The sequence below is a fragment of the Mytilus galloprovincialis genome, chromosome 5 (assembly GCF_965363235.1).
Source record: "Mytilus galloprovincialis chromosome 5, xbMytGall1.hap1.1, whole genome shotgun sequence".
NCBI classification, from domain to species: Eukaryota; Metazoa; Mollusca; class Bivalvia; order Mytilida; family Mytilidae; genus Mytilus; species Mytilus galloprovincialis.
The window spans coordinates 31,181,393-31,202,978 of record NC_134842.1 but is presented as its reverse complement, the minus strand read 5'-3'; the positions used below and the strand labels follow the sequence as shown (position 1 = coordinate 31,202,978).

General features: G+C 31.3%; 1 protein-coding gene across 1 annotated transcript; it reads right to left on the bottom strand.

Annotated features, from left to right (window-relative positions):
• Positions 1-1,446: 1,446 nt before the first annotated feature.
• LOC143074438 (uncharacterized) lies at positions 1,447-10,322 on the bottom strand. Its single transcript, XM_076249896.1, has 7 exons — positions 10,050-10,322; positions 8,335-8,469; positions 6,481-6,526; positions 4,552-4,607; positions 4,002-4,035; positions 3,344-3,426; positions 1,447-2,084 (listed from the first exon to the last, which is right to left on the bottom strand). Exons 1-7 carry the CDS (start codon positions 10,123-10,125, stop codon positions 2,014-2,016), a joined length of 501 nt encoding a protein of 166 aa, XP_076106011.1. The 5' UTR covers positions 10,126-10,322; the 3' UTR covers positions 1,447-2,013.
• Between the last annotated feature and the right edge of the window lie 11,264 nt (positions 10,323-21,586).

Below are 21,586 nucleotides of genomic sequence, written 5' to 3'. Positions count from 1 at the left end.
CACTATATTGGAATGAGAATAGAGCATTAAAAATTTATTTCTTAAATTTGTTAGTTTCATTGTTAATTTGTCTGTTTGAAATTGTAGAATAGTATTTCTTAGGACACCAGGCAAGTAACATCTGTTTTAACATTTCTTTATTTCAGAATTCACACCTTTGTTTTTTTTCTTCTATGTCTAAAATTCAACATATTGTATTGTTATAATGACATCCACACACCTCATAATACTGCTACATATTAAACAAAGAAGATATGGTATGATTGTCAATGAGACAACTCTCCACAATATACTAAAATGACACAGAAATTAACAACTATAGGTCACTGTACGGCCTTACATGTATATTTGTATTTAAAACCTTACTTAATCAATCCTTTGAGATCTAATATTGCTACTGATAGTCAAAATTTTCACCGATGTGTCAAGGGACAAACACACCTTACTTTACTGCATTCTAGTTAACTTGGTTGACAAAACTGTACTAGTTTAATGCAAAATTACTGAACAATCTCTTATTTAAAATATTTTCACTTTCTGATATAAGACCAGTTACTTTTTTTTATATATCAAAAGTGCAAACATATATTCCGAACTTTCACATAAATACCGACAATTTCTGTAATATTCTTATGCGTATTGAATGTCCCCTTGGTATCTTACGACACTTTATTGCATTATATATTTATATGTAGTTATATCTTTACACTCAAACTGCATAAAATATTGTCAATATATAGGTACTAAATGTAAACATATAAGGATGTGGCAAATAATAGCAGAAATCGAGAAATTAGACAAAAACACAAATTGGTAGTTTTAATTCAAATTCGCTTTCCAAAATAGACAGTAATTCCTGCATGGCCAGTATGAAATTAATAATGTTCATCAAATATTTTCTGACTAGGCGATTGATATTCCATGATTCAATTAGTTGAAAAGAAAAAACGAGTTCTTTTCAATACAGCATTGACTAAATCAATAGTCATGTCATATTGCATATGGGCACCTCAACGCAAGACACTGTGGCCGTATAACGTTTGAAAAAATACTTTATCTTTATTATCATGAAGACGTACACTTTTTAGGATATCGTTTAATTGCATGCAAGAGACCTTTTTGTAAAGCATCAATTCATAATAGTTCCAAAGACCCATTTCAGATCATGCAAAACACTCTTGTGGAGCAGGATCTTTAGAACCTTTCGAAGTAACTGACATTATCTCCCGTATTTTGGTGAATTCTGTGTTCTCATTCTGTTGTTTTCTATGGTGTGCTTTGTAGAAGTTGTTTATCTGTTCATCGTTTAGCCTTGTATGCCATGTCATTGTCACCTTGTCTTCGACTGATGAGTTTGAATATCACGATGGTATTATTATCTCCATAAACATAATAAAAGGTTGAAATATGAATATTTTTTTTAAAGCGAAAAGAAGAAGAAAAACAAGACATACTATATCATTTTTGGTAAATCACAAAAAAGTATTGTTAATCAGCTAAAATTCAAATTTATGATGGATGTTAGATTCATTATTGTAGTATTAAAAATGCCGAACTCCAAGGGAATATTTAAAAAGGGGAAAAACTGATAAATCAAACATTATCATTTAACGGGATAAGTGTGAAACAAAACTTCCATTGTCCTCACTTGGAGCAGGCATTTCCGGAGCAAATGATGGTTTAAACGAGATTTTATTGATAGCTTAACTTTCCACTTCCATGACATTGTTTATCTTTTTTCTTCATAAAAACATAATACTTGATATTAATTTATAGTGATCTTGGTTTGAATTGCAAACAAAACCATGGTAAACAAGCACACATAATCTTGAAATTCACTTTGTATAATACAATAGTTCAGTACAATAACTGTTCAATTTAAACCACATGAACTGAATTGTCTACTATGCAGACATCCTTCCCCAAAGCAATACGGTCCATAGTTGAATTGATTCATGATGAAAAAACTGTGAAATTTTGTGAGTAAGGAACAAAAAAAACAAACAATTAAAACTAGGTTCTTGTTGAAGGTTTTAGTTCCAGGTTTACATATAAATTCGTATCTTTTTGATGTATTTGTATCTCTGAAATAAATATAAAAAAAAATTGATACTGATATAAAAAAATCACAAAATGAGATATATATCAATGAGACTACCAATGAATAAATAAATATTAACATAAACATTTCGAAAAATATAAGTTTGCAAAATTAGTAGTATTCCAATAACAGACGAATGTATTATGAAATAGATATGTATGCATAAAATATACGGCTTTTCATGTGTTTAGGTAATTGATATACATGTAGTATCAAAGGGGCACTCGCTACGAGATAAATCATGTATTTTACCATTTTTCAATCATCTTTTTTATAGACGTTGAAAAATTCTATCTCATATTTCGAAGTAACGATTATGATGTCCGTACATGTTGCATAAAAGGTATTACTGAGATGAATAAGTTTAGACCTTCACTAACTTAAGTTATTTTATGTTATATATTGTATAAATTGTATTACAAATATCTAAATCTGTATCTCCTCGGTCAAATAAATAGAAGGGGGTAATTGAAAATTACAATATTTTATATAGATATCATTATATATTTCTTTTTACTGTTCTGTATTGATATGTAACTGCTTGTAATGATATTGTGTTTGTTCTTTGTTTGTGCTTTGATGACAATTGCTATCCAGTTTTTGGATTTTATATCAATCATATCTTTGACTTTGACTTTATATGAGAATTTGAGTCAAATCAGGGAACATGACAGCTAGTGGCCTTTTAACATCTGAATTAGTTACCTTCCCCAAAGTTACAAATAACCAACACATTACTCAATTTGTTTCGTATTTTACGCTTCATACACAATTTATGTTTTTTTTATTTATTTCACTCCTTGCTTCTTTTTGGTTATCATAATTTGTGTTGTCGGATCAGGCAATTATTAGTTCAAATGTATCAAAAATATCTGCAATTGATTTATATGTACAGAAATCTACTGTATACAAATCATGGCATCACTATACGTAGTTGTTAACAGGAATGTGATGACATAATAAGAAAAAGCATCAGTTTGCATATTCATATCAAGTATATACAAATTCAGGACGGTCTTGGTAGATCCTAACAAAGATCCTGAAAAAAAATTACTGGACAGACAGATGAAGAAACGAAAGGAAGAAGGAACGCTGGAAATACGGACAGATTGGTACACCTCTTTCTAACGAGAGGTATGATTAATGTTATTTAATTATTTACACATCAGCTGTTATGTCAAAGAATGTTTTAAAATGCTGAAAACCCTAATATGTAATAACATTTAAGAACATGCTACCTACCGTTTGTTGATATTTTCAGGTTTTCGTAAATATTATCATTCGCACTGCTCTTGACTTCTCCAAATTCTTCGTAAGTGTTCGAGCTGCAGAGAAACAGTTATGACACTCATTAAGTTGATTTTGCATGTCCCTCTTGTATATTTAATGAGAAACATTTTTTAATAGTGAGTTTGTTTGAATATATATTAGAAGATGCGGTATGAGAGCCAATTAGACATTTCTCCTTCCAAGTCACAACTATATAAACGTAAACTATTATAGGTCAAAGTACGGTCTTCATCACGGAGCCTTTGCTCACATGCATAGTTGTCAATGCATTGCAATTTGATGCGACTCTCATACAAATGCAGCTTTAAAACAATGTTCAATCCACCCTTTTCTACATTAAAAATGCCTGTACCAAGTCAAGAATCCGACAGTTGTTATCCATTCGTTTGATGTGTTTGAGCTTTTGATTGTGCCATTTGATTAGGGACTTCAATTTTTGAAGTTTCTTCTGAGTTCAGTATTTTTGTGATTTTACTTTTTCATAAAGAAATTGTTAAAGAGGAATCAAATATGAACAAATGTAGCTTAGCTAACATAACGCCTCCCATGACTTGATCGTTAACTGTGAACAGAATATATTTGTTTGAGATAAGATGAAAACACTACTTACCATCTTTCTGAACTTTTGTTCTGCTGTTTACCATCTGTAAATTGATAAATCGGCTTGTATTTATGAATATTTGTCATGTGTATCGTTTATATAAATAAAAAGGTACATACATTTCAGTTTTTTTTCTAGATCAGATCTGATATCATTGAAAGAAAAACTACATCTTTCCAAGATTGCAGTACGAGGCGAATTAAATAATTTTTTGCTATGATGTTTTTTTACTTTCTAGACATTTCTATCGCCAAAGTGTTTGTTCAGCAGACTTATCGTTTATGATAACATTCTTTTTCTTTCTTACGTTTTTTTTTTTTGTGATGTCATCCAAAAAGCATATTCAAAGGTACCAGCTGGCTGAAAAAAAACATTTCGTCTAAGAAACACTCTAAGGTATGTTTACAAGAAAAATATTAAAGGCCCAACAAAGTACAAAGTTGAAGATAACTGTGAAATGGTTAAAAAAAAAGACTAAATGTACATCATTTTGGTTTTATTCACGAAAAAGTTATTTAAGCTACAATACATTTAAATATTAGATAATGTTTGCACTGACCTGATTTTAGATCTTGCAGTTCATTATACAAATGATTGTCTACTCCGGACGTTTGTCTGTAAACCATAAAACAGAAAAGCATTTGACATGTCAATCAATTTCACTTTAATATCGCTATAATGTTTATTTTTTCTTTGATCTTCTTATGTGTTATTTTTCTTCTCTCCCGACTCGCTTGAAAATGTAAATCATCGCTACCTTCTATAGTCCCCCGTAACAGCGTATTTATCAATATCCAAGCGCTAGATTAATGACCAACCAGAGAACAAAAATAGCTGGAACTATAAAAAAAAAACTACACGTAAACACAAAATAATAAGTATCCATTTTTACATAAATCTGCTACACACGTGTCTGTCTGTTTGTATGTATTGTTAGTGTTTGCAATGTAAAAAACACACAGGCTGATTAGTTCAAACGCATTTTTTTTAAATGGATTCAAGTCGTTGATCATTATATTGTTTTAATAAGCCTGCATGAAAAAATAGTAACAAAAAAGAAGATGCATTTTAATCGTACTAGATAAAATTTTTTACTATAATTTGACCTAAATGTTATTCGAAAATACACAAAATTGGGATACATAGATTATTTGTTTTGTTTTTTTAAACTCGATGCATTTTCTAATTCTTATCTAATCTCAAGGTTACGCCGTTTTTATATCAGATGAGAATGAGAAAATGCATCCCATTTAGACAAACATACATTTTAGTTTCTTGTGTACAATTTGGAAATTAGTATGGCGTTCATTATCACTGAACTAGTATATATTTGTTTAGGGGCCAGCTGAAGGACACCTCCGGGTGCGGGAATTTCTCGTTACATTGAAGACCTGTTGGTGACCTTCCGCTGTTGTTTTTTCTATGGTCGGTTTGTTGTCTCTTTGATACATTCCCCCATTTCCATTCTCAATTTTATAATCTATAATAATAACACGACTTCTTTCGTGTATCTTAAATAATTACATGTATTAGATCAATACAAACGTAAAAAAGAACACTCAAATAAGACTATATACAACAATATCGGAAATCAAAACCCCTTAAATATATAAAGAGGTTTTATATTTTCATGGCTTGATTAACATGCATATAAAATGCAGCATACATTAAATACACAAGTCTACAGCTTAGTTATTTCATTATGTTTAATAAATATGCAACGTCTCATATCAAATATGGCATGAGTCAAAAACAAACTAATAATGCCATAGCAAAAAAATACACAAAAAAAACACAGAAAAAAAAACGACTGGGCAACTCATGGCCCAAGAAAAACTTTCGGGTGTTCAATGTGAATTTTAAGCAGATCCTAAAGTCATGATCTTCTTTTAAATCTGAACGTTACTACTTATCACAACGCTTGTGAAACCGTAAAGTTATCAGCACAAAGGTTTTAGCATATTCTAAGTTGCCACATAAAAGGTTTCAAGTGCATTGGTGACTTTTTATCCCCTATATATTCAATATAAGCTGGTTGGTAGGATGAATTCTTGCCAATACATATCATGAAATATTGAAATTTAGGTCTAGTTGATTTTTTTTTAACATTTTAGATGTTGACTTTTGCTATAGCATCATACTTGATCATACTAACACTATTAAGCGTTTTGCAATGGACAATAAATGACCTTGTATAAGATTTTTATGAAAATTTGAAAATGTGTAGAGATTTTTTTCAGTTTCCATATTGTAAGAAATGTGTTGAGACACAACTTTTGTAAATGATAATTAAATTCAAGAGGATTTAGACCATTGCGGAAAAGAACTATTAACATGTTAGTGTGCAGACAGAATTTATGACATTCAGACACAATTTGATAATTCTTTTTTGATACCAAAATCATTCCTGTTAAACATTGTTCATACTCCAAGTCAGCATAGTAAAGCTAATGATTTGGTCTATTCCGGGATTAAAATGTTTATTTACCTGGGTTTGTCGAATTCTGATTCATATACTTTGCTGTTGCTGTTTTCTGAAAGAATAGTTATTAATTATTGCCATTTAGAGATATTCATAATAACAACCGTTCAAATTACATAGCAGTTTTTGTGACATGGTATGTAGATGTCTTAATCTAAATGTTGTCTTTGTTTTCGTATAAATGTGTATTCTTAAATGAGATATTCGTATAGTATATTACGAAAATTGTTCGATTCCTTTGTCTCTTACAATTTTGGTTTGATATCTCGCTTTGGTTTTAACATTATTGACAAAAATAAAAACTCAATTCCTTTTCTGATGATTTGCCAAGGGTCTTTGTGTCCTGATTTAATACCATTTTTCCTTTAAGAATGACTTTTTTGATGTCTTACTAATATCTTCTGATCGCGACAACAAATGCCTTAAAAACATCTACAAAATATTAAAACAAAAGGAACGAGTTTCATAGGCAAGTTAACCGCTTTCTTTTTGTGTGATTTCAAGTCGCAAATCGATGTGCAACAGCAATAAACAAATTCTTATAAGAAGAGTACAATTTATTCCGCGTTCGATTATTAAGTTATACATTCCTTGCATACCATCTGGTATCCACTTAAGGGAACTCTACCAGCACAAAACATAAGAGGCGTTGGTTCAGCAGCTCTTTATTTATCTTTATTTATTCCTTGGAATTGTATACAGCACCAAATCTTTTTATATCAATAAAAAATTCACAATAATGCTTTATGAAATGATCACCAATGACGCAATATGACACAATCTGTGAATTTATACATCTGATTAATATTTTAGTATCAAGAAAACACCAGCGTAAATGCAACGGAACCATGTTAAGAAGAAGATACATCGTGTCGTTCAGCCAATTCATGTAAGGTGACCATCAAAGGTATGTATCATTAATTTTAATCCTGCATGAGAACATAAGGTCTGGTCACACCTTATCAAAACGCTCAAACGGACGTCGATAGGATGAAGAAAAAATGTTTTCGTTGACAAATTGTGTATCCGTTATGAGTGCGTTGATGTACTGACCTAATAAAAACAGACGCGTAACGAATGTCAATGGACACACACAGGATATGTTGCGTACGAAAAACGAATGTCCCACGGCACCTAACAGAAGAGTACCGGATAAAACGGATGAACAAGATAAGCGAAAATTAAAGGCGTCAAACATTATATATGTAAATCAAATACAAGTGACCTTAAAATGATTAATAGTTACCGTGTAACTGGTTTTGGTTTATTCATCATAACGCTATCAAAGGAGTAGGGGTAGAAAAGGAATGTATAACGGACAAGTAACGGTTACAAAACGGAAACTGAACGAATGAGTACTATAAAAAAAAAAGACTCGTACCGGACGTGCAATGGACACATCATCCGTTGGAAGTGTTTAAAGATATGATCATGCTAAAACAAATCCTACGGACAGAACGGACGTCGACGGATAAGGCGAACGATGAACGGACATCTAACGGATAAGAAAAATTTTATTCTTTAAAACCACTGTCTACACATTGGTACAAAGAACGGACGTCTAACGGACAGGAATGGGTTGAAAAAAAGTTAAATGTTCGGTGTCTATTCGAGCTATCTTGTACTTTTAGCTGTCACCAGGACTATATATATTGTGGTGTTTTCGAATTACTTTGATAGTGTTATATTCTATACTTTCGTCATATTGTAATTCTTACGAAATTTATACCACTATCCATTTTCTCATTTAGGGATTTATCAAATGTATAAGCTACTTTAAGATTCTAATTTCACCAACAAAAAAAAACAACAACAAAAAACTTCAAAATTTATCAATTTATAAAGTACGATTGTGTTTACCTTTTCTTTTTGCCATTCGACGTTTTCTATACAGAAAAAAGAATACACTTGCAGCTCCTAATATTAATATGATAACAGCCAATCCCGTTCCTACTCCGATCGCAGCGCTGTTTACTGAGTCATCATTTGGTATTTCTAAAATAATTTAACTTGATTATAAGATACAAATAAATTGGTACTTTTAAATGAAAATGTACATTAAACATCTGCATTCCTGCGTCAAATTTTGCTAACTTGATTGAAAATCTGGACCTTTGAATCTCTGTTTTTTACAATCCAAGATGGAGGAAGACACCCATACCACCTTAAGATTACATTCTGCAATTTTATTTTTTTTTTTGGGGGGGGGAACAGAAATTACAAATTTAAACATAAATTCGCATGATACCAAAAATACCTTTCGAAAAGAAACTTCATCAAAGATATTGAGATCATAATTTCATTTCTTCTAGATTTTATGCACTCAACATAAAATAGTTTAAAATCGAAAGTGAATAAGTTAAATGGGGTTCGTGTTGTTTATTCTTTAGTTTTCTATGTTGTGTCGTGTGTACTATTGTTTTTCTGTTTTTCTGTTTGTCTTTTTCATTTTTAGCCATGGCGTTGTCAGTTTGTTTTGGATTTATGAGTTTGACTGTCCCTTTGGTATCTTTCGTCCCTCTTTTAAAATGCCTTGTTAACCTAAAAATTCCAACAATAGGCCATCAGAACATGGTTATTAAAACATCAAATAACAGATATAAAATGAGACAATCGATATAGAATTTAAAGATATGACAAATACTCTAGTATCTGCTAATATAACAGGAACATATGTCGCTAGTGAGTTGAGACACAGACAAATCGTATCGAACAAATAACTTTGTGTTGTTCACAGTAAGACAGATATGGTTATTAAAATCATTCTTCATAATAACTATATTAGAGACAAGTTAACCCTATGCATATGTTAATATAGAGAAAAAGATCAAGATATGATCCACGCCTGTTAGTTTCGTTAGTATTTTAAATTTCAAGTTTCAAGAGATATATGAGATTCACAAACTCACCAACATTTGGAAAACCAAATAATTGAAAAACATGTCAACGTTTTGCTTTATTTGTTATATGTAAATATTCGTATTCATCTGCTGAGTAAAGACTTTTTAAATGTTTTTTTATAGTTGTTCTTATGTTGTACTGGCTCACTGTTTTCTCTTCTAACTACGCTACATTATGTATGTGCAGGTCCCGAGTCAGGAGCCCGTAATTTAGTGGTTGTCGTGTGTTGCTGTGTAACAGATTTGTTTTTCGTTCATTATTTTATACATAAAATATGCATTTAGTTTACATTCGAACTGTTTTTTATTAAAATTTCGGGGCCTTTACTGCCAGCCTATGTTATATGGGTTTTACTTATTGTTAAAGGCCCTATGGTGATCTCTATTTATCATTTTTAGTGTAAGTTAAGTTTTTGGGGAATGATATACATCTTATGTTTAAATCCAACATTCCACGAATAATTTGTTTTCAGTATAAGGACAATCAAGGGACGAATGAAATTATTTACTCTGTGAGTTTAATGTATGTCTATACATAATGCAGTATTGTTATTCATAAAACATAATGGTAAGTTAGGATGTAATTGAATTGTCGAAGAGACCATTATTGAGTAAAGTTTAAAAGACAGACATTGTAAACATTTTCCTTCTTGTACATCATAATTATTTACTTACTCTGAACATTAATGTTGAAAACTTTTATTGAAGTTCTGTTCCGTGCAGACAACCCAGATGGTGTTAAAGTGTTCATCACATGACATGTATAGTTATCACTGTCCTTTTCTTGAATGTGACTGATTGTAAGATTCCATCCATAGTAAATGAATTTGATATCATTTTGACGAGTCCACCATATAGATGTAAGGGGTGGATGAGAATCTACTGTTGGAGAAACATTAAATGTTCTGCCAGCATCAACATTATATTCTTGAATGCCAGAAATCACAGGTGCATCTGAAATGTTTTTCTTTGATATTTAATGGTAATTGCATTTCTTAATCATCATTTCTTTCTTCTAACATTCATGCATATACAAATACACTTGTTGTATTTTAAGTAAGATTGAAATAAAGAAAAATAAATAAGAAACAATCGCATGCCACTGTTTTATAGTCACCAATCGATTAAGCTGGAACAAATACGGGTTACAAACTAAAAGCACGGGAAACACTTCAACTATCAGAGGATAACAAACGGAAAAATATACACACTAAATATAAAATGCAGTAAAATTAATCGTCAACATACATAGACAAAGACTATTTGATACATGCGAACGAATGGTGTGTTAAACGGCTAGATGGCTAGCCAATCTTCCCGCTAAAATTTTGTATATCGCATATAGCCATGTCTAATAAAATTGAATGTCTCGTTGAAATCTATTCTCGTTGTGGTTATCATAGTAATGAGCTCATAAAAAGATACAACACACTTTCGAAATAGCTATTAGAAATGGACGTCGACAGGTACATTACAATACAATATGATACATGAAACAATTTGGAGTGGGAACTAAATTACAGTTAAGGGGGTTCGCGGGTCTAAATCATTTATATAGGATTTCTCTATATTTTTCTATAAATGAACTTTATCTTAGAGTTAACAGAAAAATAAAATAAAAAAGTGGGGTCACCGTTCATTTGCGCTCACAATCTGCCTTCGAAAGAAGCATACATTTTTGTAAAGGTGTTTTTTTTCTGTTGAAGTAATAGGAGAAATAAAGGTAATATCGAAAAAAAAAGAAAGAAATTTATTACAGAAATCGCTCAAATTTTACAATAATTTAGTTTAAGTACAGCTTATATGGAAATTATATTAAAAAATATAGGTCACCGATGAGTTAAAAAAGATATTTCAATTTTAAAGCCAAAAAATGTCATTTTTCCACCAAAGGGAGATAATTTGGAACTTTTTCAATGATGTATACATTTTAAAAGTCATCTGGGGCCAACAAAAATTGTTTGTTTTGAATGATTTTTGTACCATATGATAAGTAACAACTACAAAAGGTAACAAATAAAAATTTGAAATGAAAAACAAATGTTTATTTTTTTTCTGAAATTTTTATACCCTCGAGCCTCCTTAATATGTTTTAATAAACTAACAATGTACATCTATTTGTTTCACCGTTCTAACTGATGTTCCAACCGAATTAGTAGCAGAACAGTAATATTGTCCATTGTGCCTTCTTGAGACAGTTGGTATGGTAAGAACTCCATTCCTTATGGTACCAGCAGGATAATTCCATTGGTACATTATAGTATCTACAGGATTAGCTTCAGCTATCACACAGGATAATCTGATGTTCTGTTGATCTTCTTGCACAATTAACGGACTATACATAGGTTCCATATAAACTGAAGGTGGATCTAATATTGATCATAAAAAAACATGAAAAGGTAAAGGTTCCATACAGTAAAACATTGAAATATACTGTGAAATAAAGTAATAAGATTAACAGCTGAACTAGGAAATCCTAATATATCATATACCCTTTTTTCAAAATATTTTCAATTAAGGAATATGAATCCCTCATGCAAACCTCTGATTTTTTGCCAAGTATGACTATACTTTTGTGTCTTGTTTGGTTTGATCAGCTCTTCGATGATTAATCAGTTTTAGATTTTAAAATAAGTTTTGGTCTTGGGCATTTATTATCAAACTGAACATCAGGTGTAGAAATATTGGTACCGTTAATGTTACATAGAGTACTTCTATCGCTGGGTTCATATATCGGCTGCTTATCCATTAGTCCCGGTGTTTCAATAGTACAGTAACCAGTACTTTTAACTGGCATTAAATTAAGGATACTGCGTGATTAAAATAGGATGTTAAAATTTTTCTAAATAATCTAAAATAAAGGAATATATTATATGCAGATCTTTAATTCTTTGGCCGACTTTGCCTAAAAACATCCTGGTAGGTTTTAGTAGCTCAATCAGTTTTTCATTTTCAATTATTTTAATCTTCAGCATAATTGAAGAGATCTTTATTGTCGGACTGCTATTCTGGTGCAGTAAAATTGGTAATTTTAATGTTTCTACTTTATCATGCACAAAATACCCGAGTGTGTTTATATAAAAAGGATGATGAAAATTTCCGTCATAATGCTGATTTCTAAAAGATCAAAAAAAATCTTTTAAAGAAAAGGTATAACAGGGTCGTCAAAATGTAAATATAAATATTTCTAAAATTTTTACAAACATTAGTTTTACTGTAAAGAATGTCATTAAAAATAATTGTGAAAAAGTACATTCGTTGAGTTTTGATATCAGTTCCTAGTTGAAGGTCATGAGACATATTTCTTGGTAAAAAAACACAGACTGAGACGATTTACCAGAGAACACGCCTATTCCGGCTGAGTTTGTAGTTCATTCCATTTCCTCCGGGTTTATTTTTTGGTAATCTTGAATTCATAACGTTTGAAGATTGGCCCAATACTATTGCCTAAATTCAAATACAATGCTTGATTCGTTGAATTATGCTCTTGGTCGTCAATAGTTCTATAACAACTAAATGAATAGCCATTTGTAGGGGGACATTTTGTTATTCGGCGTTTACACTAGTTTATATAATATAAGAGTGTAGGAACTTTTTTGTTATGATTTTACCACCATTCTCGTACATTCCTATTAAAAATTATGTTATCAGTTCACGTTCAAAGACAGTATTTTCTTGCAAAAAGCATCAGACACGCTTGAAACTAAATAAATTCACCCTCTTCTTTAGTTTTCTTTTTATCAAATGCTATACGATAGGTGTTTACATGTATGTTTGAAATTAGCTTTTTTGCACAGGTTATTGCATCATTAGTAGGGATTGTTTCATAAGACAATTATTTGTCTTTATGGTTTTATTACTTCTTAGTAGTATTTCACTTACTTGATGCAGATTATTTGCACAGTTATTCAGACTTTTATAATATTTTCCTATTTGTCACGTTTGGGTAATAATACCTATTTCAGATAATTTAGATAATCTGTTACCTAATTCATTTTCTGAATGGTCGTTTGTATAGACTTATAAATTCAAATTATTTGACCCTTATCTTCCCTCAGACTTAAAGGCATTTTGAATTTAACATATTTAATCCAGATTAAAATTACCAAATTAAAAAAAAAACAATTACCAAATTCTTTCACAACAACCCCCTTAGAAATTTATCATATCAATCCAACTAAAAACAACATATAAATACAATGCTATTATATATATCAACATACATGTTTTTATGTTATCGAAGAATTTTACTTACATAGTACATTCACTTTGAATAATTCTTCTGTTGTTTTGTTCTGGGTTGGTTGGCTTGGAATGGTAATGGTATTCATTGCATTACATTTGTAGTAATCGTTGAAATTTTTCTTTATGTTGCTGATTGTAAGATTCATACCACTATATTTGAAACTGGGATCATTTTGACGAGTCCACCAAACAGATATTGGATGAGGATTAGCATCAATAGAAGTGGTTATGAATAAAATGCTCCCTTCTGTGATGTTGTAGTCTGGTATACAGGTGGATCTACAAGAACGTCAAATGAGACTTTGAAATTGATGATATTTTTTACTGTAATACTTAAGTAACAAGAATAAAATGTAAATGAACATTTTCCTGAAACGCGATACATGTGTTGATAATTGTTGAAGGCCGCGGGGATAACCTATACATGTTATGGTTGCTGAAATCGTCTTTCTTGGGTATTTGATGGATAAAAATAAGTTGCATTGTTATTATCTTTTGAATATTATATACTCAAATATGGGCAGAAATAAAGTTAAATCTCATCATTTAAAAACGGGTTTAGTAATCCGGAACAACACAAAGTATACAGTTCACATGTACAATGCCCTGTCGGATATGCAAACTAACACGTTCATGTAGTTTTCACGGTAAAAAAATCGAGAATATAAAGTCCGTAAATCATTACTTTTGGGAAAATAATATCAACCTAATACAAACATATCTCAGTTTGTACTGCTAATTATGATTTTTATCTGCTTGTCATTCTTATACCAGCTTCAAACCCTAAGAACTGAACATCATAGTGTTTGAACATTCTATCAAAATTCTAAATTACGTCAAGCATTTATAATGATGGTACCAAAGAAATACATAATCATATCAATCGCCTCTTTTTCACTTCGTAACTTACGAGCACTTAAGGTCAACATCATAGTGTGTGGGATTCGAGTTTCTAAATATTTGGTTTTAAAACTAGTATAATCTGTACAATATTTGAGAGGGAACTTACACTTTGATTTTGATTGTTTAATTTTCATTACATTTTTAAAAAATATTTATTCTGACCTAAATAAATATAAAATATTCAAGAAACTTTAACCTCTCAATTTTCAAGAATAATTTCAATTGATATATAAATAATTTTGATAAATGAGAAGCTTAATTTCTCCTTTATAATTGTATGTGATTAAAAAGTTCAGCTTATATTTAAATCGTTTACTCGCTCGTCTGAAATTATGTCTACATACACAAAATATCTATTCTTCTGTCTTGTGATCTGACACTTTGCTCCTTCACATTTTCAGCTATGCAATAAATTGTCTTCCCAATGTCTGTGATGTTACCAGTATATTTTAGAATACTTGACGATATCACTGTTTCATTACATCCAGGATTACATTGATCAGTCTTAACAGAAGCTTCTTCGGTTATGTTGGCACCAGATATATACCACTCTATCCTGGACGATGGCCGACCGGCATTAGTTGTGCATTGAAACTTTTGTATTGAACCGGATAAAATTTCTATCGGGTTTTTATCATATGGAATAACTCTTAAATTGACATTTGTGATTGGAACTGAAAATAACAAGACATATTGCTGTTGTCATATGTGCAATGCAAATTTGAAATATATTTATTTCCTATTTGAGTTATACGTGTAATATGAATTGTACAACATGACAAACAAATAAATTAAAAAAATATCATTGCTTTCTTATAATGCCACAACATTTAACATTATACATGTTCTTATCTTCTTTTGTTAAGGCAGGAGACTTCTATAATTTGATTTATTTTGTTATATGTTATCTAAATGTGCGAGGTAAAAGCCTAAGCCATCCTTTTTAGCAAAACACATACATTTACTAGCAAGATGTCAACTTTGTCTTTCTTATGTCATGGACGTTTCTATAACACAATATTTGAATGGAATACCAGACCCATATCTGCATTTGGTACATTTATATAACGGCATATAAAGATTACCAACCTCTAATGTCCTTGGCAACCATATAGACTTCGAAAAGGAAACCAACCGTATGCATTATTTATCTCGCTATGTCAATTAATGTAAGTGTAATCGTTTAAACCTAACTTTATTTAATCTCTTAATTCAATTGGCTATAAACAATACAAACACAGATATAGGATTAGTTGCTCGCAGTAACATATTTTTTCACTTGCGATACAACATTTAATTTTATTTTATTGTACAGATTTTTTCGATTCAAACAACATATATATACATGACATATGACATTGTTCCTGTTTCGCATCGTTTCTTTTTCCTCGGTTTTAAAATTCAAATCCCTGTACGTACAATAAACATAGCAGCAACTGTATATATACCAATGTGACCAACTTCAAGTCGACGTAACTGCGAGCATCTTCGATACTAATACATTTAAATGACAAACTTTATACATATCATTAAACCCCATCCGTAGAAACATAACATCACACTTTATAAATAGTACATACTGTTGCAGAATCAGCATAAGAGCTAGATATACTAGTTCCAATCTATAAATAACTACTACAAATATCAAACGCGAAAAAACAAATTTCAAACGAAATCAAATATATATATATACAACTCGTCTTAACATCAACCCAACAATGTTAGATCTGTAAATTGACACCAAATCGCCTGCACTGTAACCGGCGCGCTAGACCACACGACCACCTGGGTTTAATAAAAATGAAACTTTAGGTGGCCGGGTGTTACCTTTCCACGTCAATTTCAATCTAGCGTCGTACTACAGTACATGATATATAAGGCATAAAGATATTATTTTTACAGATCAGCTAACGTATCTAAAGTAAAGGATCCTACGAATATATGACAGATTTGTCCATCGGGTCATCAGCAGTGATGGTGATACATGGCTGTGTACATTCTGTATATATAACTCGTCTAAACATCAACCCAAAAATGTAAGATCTGTAAATTTGCTTTCGCAAATTGTTTGTTCTTCCCTCGCCGGGATTCGAACCCATGCTACTGAGATATATATACATATATATATTTCCCGCCGGTTTATATGATCCGTTCATCCTATATTGACTCTTAAAATTCCAGAGTCTATCTGAAAATGAGGGTAAATTATATGGCCTTCCAAATACCGTTTCGATCCCTAACATCACTGAAGAAACATATATTGTCGAAATCTAGATCTGGTGTACAAAAAAAATATTGACACCTTGTGTTTGTGGTATGACATCTTGGTCACAAGTTTATCGTTTTCTGTTTAGTATTAAATTTATATTAAGATCCATTTTGTTACATCTCGTGATCAGTTTTATTTGGCAATCGTCAATGGCAGTCAGCAGGGTTTAAGAACATCAGTTGTTCGACCTGTTAGTCAAATCCGTTTTGTTTAAATATACTTTTTCACTTTTTTGGTCTTTTGGAAAATGTTGTTTGTGCTGTAATAAGACTCATCTACAACGAAGTTTGTTTTACATGCACACGTATAAAAATTGCGGTTTTTAGGCAACGCAATCATAGGTTTGAACGTAGTTTTCAATTTAGACTCGTTTATATTTTTTCGTTTGGGCTTGTATCATATTTTCCCTCCGGTTTATATGATCCGTTCATCCTATATTGACTCTTACAATTCAAGAGTCTATCTGAAAATGAGGGTAAACTATATGTCCTTCCAAATACCGTTTCGATTCCTAACATCACTGAAGAGACATATATTGTCGAAATCTAGATCTGGTGTACAAAAAAAAATATTGACACCTTGTGTTTGTGGCATAACATCTTGGTCACAAGTTTATCGTTTTCTGTTTAGAATTAAATTTATATTCAGATCCATTTTGTTACATCTCGTGATCAATTTTATTTGGCAATCACCAATGGCTTTCGGCAGGGTTTAAGAACATCCGTTGTTCGACCTGTTAGTCAAATGCGTTTTGTTTAAATATACCTTTTCACTTTTTTTGGTCTTTTGGAAAATGTTGTTTGTGCTGTATTTAGACCCTTCTACAACGAAATTTGTTTTACATGCACACATATGAAAATTGCGGTTTTTATCCAATGCAATCATAGGTTTGAACGTAGTTTTCGATTTAGACTCGTTTATATATATATATAACCTAAAAACCTAAAAACCTAAAAACTTAAAGAAACACTTAACCAGAGCTCGGTTCGAACCGAAGGTTAATGACTTTGAAATAAAGTCTTGCGGAGATTCAAGATGCGGTGTTTGTGGCCAAGATACGAAATATTTAGAAACGGGTAAAATGAAATCATTTAAAGACGGCAAAAAATTTCATGTGAACGCCAATATGACTTGTAAGACAACAAACCTTATTTACTGCGTCACATGTCCTGGTTGTCACGAAAATTATATTGGACAGACCGGGAATAGCCTCTGTGAACGGGTGCGAGTTCACAAAGAACAAATAAAACACCCACAATACAGAAATTCGCCAATTAGTGCCCATCTTGACATTTGTGGTAAAAAGCATTTTCAAATAATGCCTATTTTTAAATGAAGACGGGATGAAGCATATAGAAAAGAGATGGAACGTTATTTCATAACAACGTTCCGATCAAAATTAAATCCAGAGAACTTTTAATAACGAACAATGACGGAACGTCATAAACCTCCTTAACGACGTCGCCTACAGCGACACTACATCAGTTATCCTGAAGAGTCCCAATGGAAGGATGAAATCGATAGAATGGAACTGTTAACTTTTTACTTATTTTATTATTTTATTTAATGAATATATATATATATATATATATATATATATATAACTCGTCTAAACATCAACCCAACAATGTAAGATCTGTAAAATTGCTTTCGCAATTTTTCTGTTCTTCCCTCGCCGGGATTCGAACCCATGCTACTGAGATATCGTGAAACCAAATCGCCTGTACTGTTGCCGTCCCCCTAGACCACACGACTACCTGGACTTCACAAAAATGCTTTCGGTGGCCGTGTGTTACCTTTCCTCGTCAGTTTTAATCTAGCGTCGTACTACAGTACATGATATATAAGGAATGGAGATGTTATGTTTACAGATCAGCTAAATTATCTATAGTAAAGGATCCTACAAATTAATGCAAGATACAGTCACAGAAAATAATTTTATAAGTACGTCCGAGTCAGTGACAACTCTACAACAGATTTATCCATCGGATCACCAGAAATGATGGTGATACATGGCTGTGTACATTATGTATATACAACTCATCTAAATATCAACCCAACAATGTTAGATCTACAAATTTGCTTTCGCAAATTTTTTGTTCTTCCCTCGAAGAGATTCGAACCCGTGCTACTGAGATATCGTGACACCAAATCGCGTGCACTGTAGCCGTCCCGCTAGACCACACGACCACCTGGGCTTCACAAAAATAAAGCTTTTGGTGGCCGTGTGTTACCTTTCCTCGTCAGTTTTAATCTAGCGTCGTACTACAGTACATGATATATAAGGCATGGAGATGTTATTGTTGCAAGATACAGTCACAGAAAATAATTATATTTATAAGTACGTCTGATTCAGTGACAACTCTTCAACAGATTATATATATATATATATTATATATATATATATATATATATATATATATATATATATATATATGTGTGTATCAACTTGATTATAGTTATTACCTGGACCATACAACTCTCACTTAATCACACAGGTAAAAAGAACTTAATCACACAAAAAGAAAGTTTTTATATAAAACAATTTAATTGGCACACATTTTCTGTTTTTTTAAAGGTCCATATATAGGCTGAATTGCTTTAATTTTCAAATGGTCAAACATGAATTGTTGCAGATATTTTCTACATGTGTAAATTTTTTCTCGTAATTTTTCGAACATTATATGTGTTTACTAAGAGTGCTTAAACTGATATGTTTATTAATTTACATACATTTATTTATATTGAGCCATGCTATAATTATTAGACATTTCATATTTACATTTAAATGAATTTATACTAAATATTTTAACTGCCATTGTTATTCATGTTGAGAGCACGTGCAGTAACACACAATAATTTTTACCAGTTAAATGATCACTCTACAGAATAATGATGATACTGTCGACTTTTGTGTTCAAATAGAACGAGATGAGTACACGAAAAATCAAAATTGATTAAGCGTCTTATTTATAACTAAATGATGCACATAACAAATTCATATGTAACTATAACGATTATAAGGACAATCATGCTATTCCTTCTTTTCCGTATCAACTTTACAAATAATACATATTGGTCTTCAAGTTTAGATTAAAGGTACTTACGTTTGTTTTTCGCGTGAATTACCTATGATAGTATTCATGTATTTGTATTGGTAAATTATAGACCTTTACTGTTTTGTAAAGTTTTGATAATATCCATTTGGCGTTGTTAGGTACTTCATTACACTTTCTTCCAACAAGATTTTTTTGTGCTTTGGTACTTTCTAGTTAGTCATTTTTATACAATTTTGTTTTCTTCGTTGATATATTTGTTTATTTTATGTGATTAAAAGGATAAGACAATGTTAACTACTGTACCCCTATTTATGAAACTTTCACCTATTATAAAAAATTAAAAAAAATAAAAGTAAAACAATGAATATGTGATATCCATTCATAACACAAAATCAGTACATGAAAAGCACAAAAACACGCAAAAAAAGGGACAACGCTTTTTTGTTGTTAGAGACATTAAACTCGATTATGATAAAATAATTGACGATAACGCCATGAGAAATCCGCGAAAAATGGTTCTAATGAATCCACTCTTATCTAAACATTCATTGAAAATGAGAGTCCGGTGCCGCAGTGTCTCTGTGTTAATTTTAGGTTTTGCGTTAAGGTACATTTATACTAGTAATTTATGTATATTTGGTATAGCATTTTTACTTCCCAATCTGGATAGCATTTGGTTGTATCATATTGTTTCAATATCCATTATCGTTTAACTAAGTGACATCATCGGACCCACATTTTTCCATTAAATTCAAGCACCATATTTATTCATGTACCAGTCCATATACCACATATCATAACTGACAGTGATATGATTGTTTTAATTTAGTCCTGTAGTACAATGACATCAATTTTTCATTTTCAATCATGTTTACATACCACATTAAAGCCTACACTATTTAGATCGAACGAACGTGTTTGTTTGTCTTGTATCAAGTGTATCGTTCAAAGAAACCAGAATTTAGTCTAAAATATATAGAGAGATATTTATCAATCTGGATACGTCATAATTTGATGCTAAACTTTTGAAATCCAGGAGCTTCTGAGCTTTCCCATTGACCCATTACCAGGGCAACCGCAATTACGCCTCCCGTTTATAAATCCTGACCTAGGAATATTGATATATTTAGTAACGCTTTATTCCTTAGAATTTGGAATTTCTCGTAATTGGTCTACTGCTGTTAAGATCCATCCAATCATTTTAATATACCATAGCAAATTAATGGGGATAATTCGACATAAAAAGATTTCAAACCCTGGCACTTTTATTATAAAATGTACATGCTCCAAGTCATGAACCTTTACATTAGTGCATTTCATAATTATTTTATGTTTTTTGGCAAAAACAAGGTCCAAAATATGTTTAGCTTTGCTCCGCTCGGCGAAAGAATTTATTCTACGCCCCCTCTTATAAATATACTGGTAACGCCCCTGTTGTCTCATTTGTCAATGTAATAAATTTTTTGGGGACTTATACAAGTGAGAGGTTTGACTTGTTATTAAATTGGGGTTTAATTGCTCTTTTTCTTCATGAAGAAAGGTCTGTAGCACGTCAGGAAAATGTCAGTTGTTTTCCATTCGTTTGATGTGCTTGAGCTTTAGGTTTTGAGTGACTTTCCGATTTTGATTTTAGTTTAGGTTTTGTATTTTTGTCATTATACTTTTCATTAGGCTCAATAAGTGAAATATATCGTTTATGTTATGTAATGATTAAACTAAGGTGAAAATCAGTAAAG